Source organism: Oreochromis niloticus, linkage group LG3 (assembly GCF_001858045.2).
Source record: "Oreochromis niloticus isolate F11D_XX linkage group LG3, O_niloticus_UMD_NMBU, whole genome shotgun sequence".
NCBI classification, from domain to species: domain Eukaryota; kingdom Metazoa; phylum Chordata; class Actinopteri; order Cichliformes; family Cichlidae; genus Oreochromis; species Oreochromis niloticus.
In genome coordinates this window covers 71,378,021-71,387,156 of record NC_031967.2, presented here as the reverse complement: position 1 = coordinate 71,387,156, position 9,136 = coordinate 71,378,021, and the positions used below count along the sequence as shown (strand labels likewise).

Genomic DNA, 9,136 nt, shown 5'->3' with positions numbered 1-9,136 from the left:
TAACAAACACAAGATCACAGCAACAAAAAAGGACATCAGGTAAGAATTAATGAGACAAATGATAAAACTGAAATCAAAAAGGTGTCACGGTTCTGGGTCCATCGGACCCAGTATTTTGAGTTTATTATGTTTTGGTTTATTTTTGAATGATGGATTTCTTATTCTCTTGTTTTGCTGATTATAGTGGTGGTGGTGGTGGTGATGATGATTACTTGGTTCATGTTTCTGTTTATTCGTGTTTTAGGAAGGAGTGTGCCTCGTATTAGTGTGTGCAGCTTTGTTCCCCCTGTCTCGTCAGTCCTGATTTCTCCCAGCTGTGTCTCCCTTCTGTTGTCCATTCCCTGATTACTTCCCTGTGTATATTAGCCCCGTGTTTGCCCCTGCTCAGTGTCGCGTCGTACCCTCAACTAGCTGTGTGTTTTGCCTCTGTGTTTCCAGTGTTTTGGTCTCCAGTTCCAGTTTAGTATTTCTGTTCTAGTGTTTTAGTTCTCGAGGGTTTTTGGTTGCTTTTTGGTGAGTTTAGTTAATTCAAGGTTTTGTTCCCAGCATTAAAGCTGCGCTTTAAGTTGAACCCCCGTGTCTGAGTCCTGCATTTTGGATCCACCTCTCCTGCCTGCCTGCCACACAGCCAACCATGACAGAACGACGCGACCATCAAATGGATCCAGCAGACTCACTGTTCCTTGCGCAGCTGTGGAATTATTGCCGGGACGTTATCCACGCTGAGAACACCCCCAAGAGACTCATTCAGGTTGTTTTTTTTGACAACTTTCTGTCTTCCACCCTTTGTACAGCCAGCTTTTTGGACATTAAAAGACTAACTCAAATAATAGCAGCTCTGCGAGCCAGGTGTTGCTTTGAGCTGTTTGGCATGGGTGGTCCAGGCAAGGAAGATTCCACGGCCCTTCTGGACGCCCTCGCAGCCTGGTATTCTCAGCGTCAGCATCTTTTCCAATCAAGACTAACCAAATCCTTCGATCCTCCTGTCAGTAAGAGACTGCATCCTCACTGTCCTACGCAGCCACTCTCCACTCAGTCTCCAGTGTCAGTCGCTCACTCACCTGTAGTTCAGTCTCCAGTGCCTCCAGTGTCACCTGTAGTTCAGTCTCCAGTGCCTCCAGTGTCACCTGTAGTTCAGTCTCCAGTGCCTCCAGTGTCACCTGTAGTTCAGTCTCCAGTGCCTCCAGTGTCACCTGTAGTTCAGTCTCCAGTGCCTCCAGTGTCACCTGTAGTTCAGTCTCCAGTGCCTCCAGTGTCACCTGTAGTTCAGTCTCCAGTGCCTCCAGTGTCGCCTGTAGTTCAGTCTCCAGTGCCTCCAGTGTCGCCTGTAGTTCAGTCTCCAGTGCCTCCAGTGTCGCCTGTAGTTCAGTCTCCAGTGCTCCAGTGTCGCCTGTAGTCCAGGCCCCAGTGTCGCCTGTAGTCCAGGCCCCAGTGTCGCCTGTAGTCCAGGCCCCAGTGTCGCCTGTAGTCCAGGCCCCAGTGTCGCCTGTAGTCCAGGCCCCAGTGTCGCCTGTAGTCCAGGCCCCAGTGTCGCCTGTAGTCCAGGCCCCAGTGCCGCCACCTGCAGTTCAGCCTTCCCCAGTGCCGCCACCTGCAGTTCAGCCTTCCCCAGTGCAGTCACCCGCAGTTCAGCCTTCCCCAGTGCAGTCACCCGCAGTTCAGCCTTCCCCAGTGCAGTCACCCGCAGTTCAGCCTTCCCCAGTGCAGTCACCCGCAGTTCAGCCTTCCCCAGTGCAGTCACCCGCAGTTCAGCCTTCCCCAGTGCAGTCACCCGCAGTTCAGCCTTCCCCAGTGCAGTCACCCGCAGTTCAGCCTTCCCCAGTGCAGTCACCCGCAGTTCAGCCTTCCCCAGTGCAGTCACCCGCAGTTCAGCCTTCCCCAGTGCAGTCACCCGCAGTTCAGCCTTCCCCAGTGCAGTCACCCGCAGTTCAGCCTTCCCCAGTGCAGTCACCCGCAGTTCAGCCTTCCCCAGTGCAGTCACCCGCAGTTCAGCCTTCCCCAGTGCAGTCACCCGCAGTTCAGCCTTCCCCAGTGCAGTCACCCGCAGTTCAGCCTTCCCCAGTGCAGTCACCCGCAGTTCAGCCTTCCCCAGTGCAGTCACCCGCAGTTCAGCCTTCCCCAGTGCAGTCACCCGCAGTTCAGCCTTCCCCAGTGCAGTCACCCGCAGTTCAGCCTTCCCCAGTGCAGTCACCCGCAGTTCAGCCTTCCCCAGTGCAGTCACCCGCAGTTCAGCCTTCCCCAGTGCAGTCACCCGCAGTTCAGCCTTCCCCAGTGCAGTCACCCGCAGTTCAGCCTTCCCAGTGCAGTCACCCGCAGTTCAGCCTTCCCCAGTGCAGTCACCCAGTCACCCGCAGTTCAGCCTTCCCCAGTGCAGTCACCCGCAGTTCAGCCTTCCCCAGTGCAGTCACCCGCAGTTCAGCCTTCCCCAGTGCAGTCACCCGCAGTTCAGCCTTCCCCAGTGCAGTCACCCGCAGTTCAGCCTTCCCCAGTGCAGTCACCCGCAGTTCAGCCTTCCCCAGTGCAGTCACCCGCAGTTCAGCCTTCCCCAGTGCAGTCACCTGCTTCACCACCGTTAGCAGCCAAGCTCCCACCTGAACCATTAGCCCAGGTCCCTGTAGCCGCTCAGTCCCCTAGTCAGCGACACATTAGCTCACCTGGTCCTCTACACATTCGGCCAGGGGTCCCTATACCCTCTGGTTCTACGGCAACACTTGCTGGAAGCTCAGATGAGTTCATCCAGCACTCCGCGGCTCCCACGCCGCCACCCGTTTCCGCTGGAGGGTCCGAGGGACCGCTCCGGCCTTCGTCTCTAGTCTCCGCTGGAGGGTCCGAGGGACCGCTCCGGCCTTCGTCTCTAGTCTTCGCTGGAGGATCCGAGGGACCCGTCCAGCCTGCAGCGCCTCCGGCTTCCACGCCGCCTCCGGCTTCCACGCCGCCTGCTGCAGCGCCTCCGGCTTCCACGCCGCCTGCTGCAGCGCCTCCGGCTTCCACGCCGCCTGCTGCAGCGCCTCCGTCCCCGGCTTCCACGCCGCCGCCAGCTGCAGCCTCTTCGTCCACGCCAGCTGCAGCGCCTCCGTCTCCGGCTTCCACGCCGCCGCCAGCTGCAGCGCCTCCGTCTCCGGCTTCCACGCCGCCGCCAGCTGCAGCGCCTCCGTCTCCGGCTTCCACGCCGCCGCCAGCTGCAGCGCCTCCGTCTCCGGCTTCCACGCCGCCGCCAGCTGCAACGCCTCCGTCCCCGGCTTCCACGCCAGCTGCAGCCTCTTCGTCCACGCCAGCTGCAGCGCCTCCGTCTCCGGCTTCCACGCCAGCTGCAGCCTCTTCGTCCACGCCAGCTGCAGCGCCTCCGTCTCCGGCTTCCACGCCGCCGCCAGCTGCAGCCTCTTCGTCCACGCCAGCTGCAGCGCCTCCGTCTCCGGCTTCCACGCCGCCGCCAGCTGCAGCGCCTCCGTCTCCGGCTTCCACGCCGCCGCCAGCTGCAGCGCCTCCGTCTCCGGCTTCCACGCCGCCGCCAGCTGCAGCGCCTCCGTCTCCGGCTTCCACGCCGCCGCCAGCTGCAGCGCCTCCGTCTCCGGCTTCCACGCCGCCGCCAGCTGCAGCTTCACCATCCACGCCTGCAGCACCCTCCGAGTCTTCAGCCCCGCCTGGTCCAGCCTCCGAGTCTTCAGCCCCGCCTGGTCCAGCCTCCGAGTCTTCAGCCCCGCCTGGTCCAGCCTCCGAGTCTTCAGCCCCGCCTGGTCCAGCCTCCGAGTCTTCAGCCCCGCCTGGTCCAGCCTCCGAGTCTTCAGCCCCGCCTGGTCCAGCCTCCGAGTCTTCAGCCCCGCCTGGTCCAGCCTCCGAGTCTTCAGCCCCGCCTGGTCCAGCCTCCGAGTCTTCAGCCCCGCCTGGTCCAGCCTCCGAGTCTTCAGCCCGCCTGGTCCAGCCTCCGAGTCTTCAGCGTCGCCTGGTCCAGCCTCCGAGTCTTCAGCCCCGCCTGGTCCAGCCTCCGAGTCTTCAGCCCCGCCTGGTCCAGCCTCCGAGTCTTCAGCGTCGCCTGGTCCAGCCTCCGAGTCTTCAGCGTCGCCTGGTCCAGCCTCCGAGTCTTCAGCGTCGCCTGGTCCAGCCTCCGAGTCTTCAGCGTCGCCTGGTCCTACCCTGTCGGGGTCTGCAGCTAACTGGCCACTTTCCAGGCCACTGGCCAGGCGACATCGCCGTCGTGGGCGGCCCCCGGACCGCCTTCACCTGAGTCGCCGCCATTGCCTCCCTCACGGCCGGCCCCCTGAACTGTCCGGGCTCCTGTGTTATCGGCCCCCGGGCCGGCCCCCTGAACTGTGCCCGCGTCGGCGCCGCTGCCGTCCTCACGGCCGACCCCCTGAACTGTGCCCGCGTCGCCGCCGCTGCCGTCCTCACGGCCGACCCCCTGAACTGTGCCCGCGTCGCCGCCGCTGCCGTCCTCACGGCCGACCCCTGAACTGTCTGGGCTCCGGTGCTGTCGGCCCCCTGGCCGTCCCCCTGAACTGTGTCCACGTTGCCGTCCTCACGGCCGGCCCCCTGAGGTGTTCTGATTTGGACTGTTTTCTTGAGCTCTGGTGTGTTTCTTTTCTTTTGGTTTTGGGACTCGTGTTTTGTTTTTTGCTGTCTAGTGCACCTGTTTTGTTTTGCTCCGAGCCCTCCATCCTGGACCCCCGCCGCCCGCCCTGGTCGGGTTTTCTGTTTTTCTGGCGGTTTTGTTTTTCTTGTTGGGCTGTCTGGGGCCAGCCCTTCAGGGGGGGTACTGTCACGGTTCTGGGTCCATTGGACCCAGTATTTTGAGTTTATTATGTTTTGGTTTATTTTTGAATGATGGATTTCTTATTCTCTTGTTTTGCTGATTATAGTGGTGGTGGTGGTGATGATGATTACTTGGTTCATGTTTCTGTTTATTCGTGTTTTAGGAAGGAGTGTGCCTCGTATTAGTGTGTGCAGCTTTGTTCCCCCTGTCTCGTCAGTCCTGATTTCTCCCAGCTGTGTCTCCCTTCTGTTGTCCATTCCCTGATTACTTCCCTGTGTATATTAGCCCCGTGTTTGCCCCTGCTCAGTGTCGCGTCGTACCCTCAACTAGCTGTGTGTTTTGCCTCTGTGTTTCCAGTGTTTTGGTCTCCAGTTCCAGTTTAGTATTTCTGTTCTAGTGTTTTAGTTCTCGAGGGTTTTTGGTTGCTTTTTGGTGAGTTTAGTTAATTCAAGGTTTTGTTCCCAGCATTAAAGCTGCGCTTTAAGTTGAACCCCCGTGTCTGAGTCCTGCATTTTGGATCCACCTCTCCTGCCTGCCTGCCACACAGCCAACCATGACAAAAGGTGCTTTTTTTCTTCTTACAAACATATAAAATCAAAATGAAATAAATAAAATGTAAATGTGTGTGGAGACATTCACATGCGGAATTTAAAACATTCTTCATTTTGCACTGGATGATTTTTCAGCTGTTGGAATAAATTCGTGGCACTGCTACGTTTTGCGACAATAGTTTTACGGCATGTTTTGCAACTTACCGTAATTTGTTCGACAGCCTCCTGTGAAATACAAAGAGACCCTTTCTCAATTCTCAAGTACGCCAAGTTCGCCGAGACGAGAATGCGAGTATGGACTCGCGATTTCTACAATTGGAACACCAGCGTACTTGATGTCACAGGTCCGGAGTTTTTATTTAACTGTGATTAATATGTTATGAAGCTTAACTTTAATCTCAGCCAAACCGATTTACCCCGGAACAAATAAAACACTGAAATAAACCAAGATGAGAAAGGAGGAGGGTTGGGCGTGGAGCTAGCAACCCCATCTTTTAAAAATAAACCATGCTACAGAAACTGCAACAACAACAAATACATCCCAACAACTGCCTGGACGGGAAGACTCCTCTTCAGCGGGGCTCATGACGCATGCCGGTGAAAGCCTTCGGGAAGCCAGCTCGCCGACAAGTCTTCTTACTACCAAGGCCAAGACCAGGATAGGGACCTTGAACATCAGAACCCTGTATGAAAGTGTCAAGTCAGTACAGGCGGCCAGTGAGATGAGAAGATACAGCATCAAGGTTCTTGGACTATTTGAGACCTGCTGGAATGGAAACGGCCAGACCAGACTGTCTTCAGGTGAAACCATAATCTACTCCGGGCACGAGGACGCGGACCACAATCACACCCAAGGAGTTGCGCTTCTCTTGGCGCCAGAGGCTGCGAGGGCGCTGATGGCATGGGAACCCATCTCACCAAGACTTATGATAGCCAGGTTCAACTCCAAGGGCAGGAAGATCACCATCATCCAATGCTAAGCACCCACTAGCGCAGCACAAGCAGAAGAAAAAGAAGACTTTTACAGTTCCTTGCAATCCCTTTTCAAGCGGACTCCACGAAGAGACATAAAGATCGTCATGGGCGACTTGAACGTGAAGGTGGGAGGCTTTTGTTCCTTCAATGACCTAGTTATAGGTGGCACCATCTACCCACACAGGAAGATCCATAAGACCACTTGGACTTCACCAGATGGGAAGACTGACAACCAGATCGACCACTTCACCATCGACCGCAAGTGGAGACAAAGTATGCTGGACGTCAGAGTAAGGTGTGGCGCAGATGCAGCCTCAGACCATCAGTTGCTAGTGGCAACACTGAAGACCAAGTTGAGATCCCTCTGCGACTCTTCAGGAAGACCACACCGTAAGTTCAACATACAGTTTTTGAAAGACGGCAAGCAAGTAAAAGAGTTTAACTGTGAAGTCAGGAACAGGTTCGAGGTTTTGGGGGATCTGGTCGAAGAAACAATAGAGAACCACTGGACAGAAATAAAGAAGACCTGGAAGGCAGTTTGCACCAAAGTCCTGGGGAAGAAGGAGAGGGAGCAGAAAGAGTGGATGACAAACGAGACATGGGAGAAGATAGATAAGAGGAAGGAGGTGAAGCAGAAAATTAACAGATGTCAAGATCAACAGGAGAAAACAGACCTCAGAGCACAATATTGGGAGGTGAACCGAGAAGTGAAGAAGAGTGCCAGACGGGACAAAAGACAATTTGTGCACAGTATGACAGAAGAGGCAGAAAGAGCAGCCAAGCAGAACAACATGAAGAGAGTGTATGAGATCACCCGGACTTTGTCAGGAAAGAGTTTTAACCCAAGTAAGCCAGTCAAGGACAAGAATGGGAAAACCAGCACAAGTGACGAAGAGCAAAGAAGAAGATGGGTGGAACATTTTGAAGAGATCCTGAATCGACCACCACCGCAAACAGTTCCTGACATACTACCAGCAGAAGAGCCCCTCTGTATCAACACCAAACCACCAACCAAGGCACCAGGGCCTGACGGCACCCCTCCAGAAGCTCTCAAGGCAGACGCGGCAGCAGCAGCGAAGATGCTACATCTGCTCCTAGTGAAGATATGGGAACAGGAGCAAGTGCCTGCCGACTGGAAGCTTGGGTACCTGGTGAAGCTCCCCAAGAAAGGCGACCTATCCCAGTGAGGCAACTGGCGAGGAATTTTTTTTTTTATTTTTTTTTTTTTATAATTTTTTATTTTTCCATTGACATTCAGAAACAGACATTCACAGCATTTACATCACATGAGAATACTTCTTGCATCTGTTGTCTGCCCTTGTTGCCAAAATAGTATTTTAGCTTATATCCAGGTTATAAGAAGAGAGAAAAACTTACAGCCATAGCAACAGTTGAAACAAACAGGCAAAAAAGAAAAGAAAAAAAGAAAAAAAGAAAAAACAAAAACAAAAACAAAGAAACAAAACAAAAAAAACCCCCAAAAAACTATGTACTGATAGGGAGTGATCTTACTCTTGCATACTCTCATACATCATAACTACTAGTTTGTGAAAATAAAATCTGGCCTATGAGGCGTGACATATTTGACCCAGTTTTCCCAATATGATGTAAATTTATCCAATTTGTGATTAACAAAGGCTGTTATCTTTTCCATTTTATAGATGTCCATTGTGATGTCCATCCATATATTTATAGTTGGGCTCTCCGGTGATAACCATTTTCTGGTAATACCCTTTTTACAGGCCATCAGCAAAATATTTACTAAATGTTTATCACTTTTCAGCCATTCCTGAGGTACATGTCCAAAAAACATAGTCTTACTCTCAAAGGGTATTTCACATTTGAAGATATACTGTAGAGCGTTATGTATTTCTCTCCAATAGTCCCTCAAAACAGAGCAATCCCAAAAAATATGGTAGTGGTTTGCACTTTGGTTTCCACAGTTTCTCCAGCAGACAGGGGAGTTATTATCATAGTGAGACTTCTGGGAGGGTGTTATAAAGTACCTAATTAGGCTCTTCCAGCCGAATTCCCTCCATTTTTGGGAGCTTGTACACATCCATTGATACCTCCATATTGCCGTCCATTCTTCCTCAGATATACTTATCCCTCCTTCCTTCTCCCATTTTATTTTAATATATGAAGTTGAATGTGATGTCAAGTCCAAAAGACCCTTATACAGACATGAAACAATTCTATCAATAGTTTCTGAATTATAGCTTTTTTATAAACAAATCGATCAAACGTGTGCCTGTCTTTGTTGCATTTTTCATCTTCGTATCAACATAATGCCGTAGCTGCAAATATCGGTAGAAATCTTGTTTTTCTAATAAATATGTCCTTTTAAGCGTTTCAAAACTGAGCAATTTTCCATCTTTCATTATACTACATAGGTCTGTTATACCCTTAGCTATCCAATCCTTAAATCTATAATGTTGGCCTCTAGTTTATGTTCCTTTATAACAGTTTTCCATGTTTTAAGGGTCCGTTTCACCCATGGGTTATCCATGTTATTTATGTAAGTTTGTAAATTATTATCAGCTAGAATTGCCTGGATGGGAATGGGCAACATTTTTTCCTCAAGGTTTTTCCATTGGGCAGTGTATGACGGGTTACACCAGCATATCACTGCTCTCATCTGCACTGCAAAATAGTAATATCTGAAATAAGGCAAGCCCCATCCTCCCTTTTGCTTAGCCAGCTGTAATGTTTTGAGGCGAACCCTTGGTCTTTTACCTTGCCATATATACCTAGATAACATTTTGTCCCACTCGTTAAACTGATTTTGGTTAATCTCTATTGGTAGGGTTTGAAATAGATATAAGAACCTTGGCAATATATTCATTTTAATAGAGTCAATTCT

At 52.3% G+C, this 9,136-nt stretch overlaps 1 protein-coding gene and 1 pseudogene across 1 annotated transcript; both read left to right on the top strand.

Annotated features, from left to right (window-relative positions):
• Nucleotides 1-3,184: 3,184 nt before the first annotated feature.
• Nucleotides 3,185-3,934, top strand: LOC112846011 (classical arabinogalactan protein 4-like; the record flags this gene model as incomplete). The annotated part of the gene is made up of 2 exons (XM_025905214.1): nucleotides 3,185-3,325; nucleotides 3,884-3,934. Coding segments are annotated over 2 exons (192 nt in total), but the record flags the coding sequence as incomplete, so codon positions are not given.
• A 1,948-nt stretch (nucleotides 3,935-5,882) lies between these two features.
• Nucleotides 5,883-7,472, top strand: LOC102081293 (uncharacterized; annotated as a pseudogene).
• The last annotated feature ends 1,664 nt before the right edge of the window (nucleotides 7,473-9,136 follow it).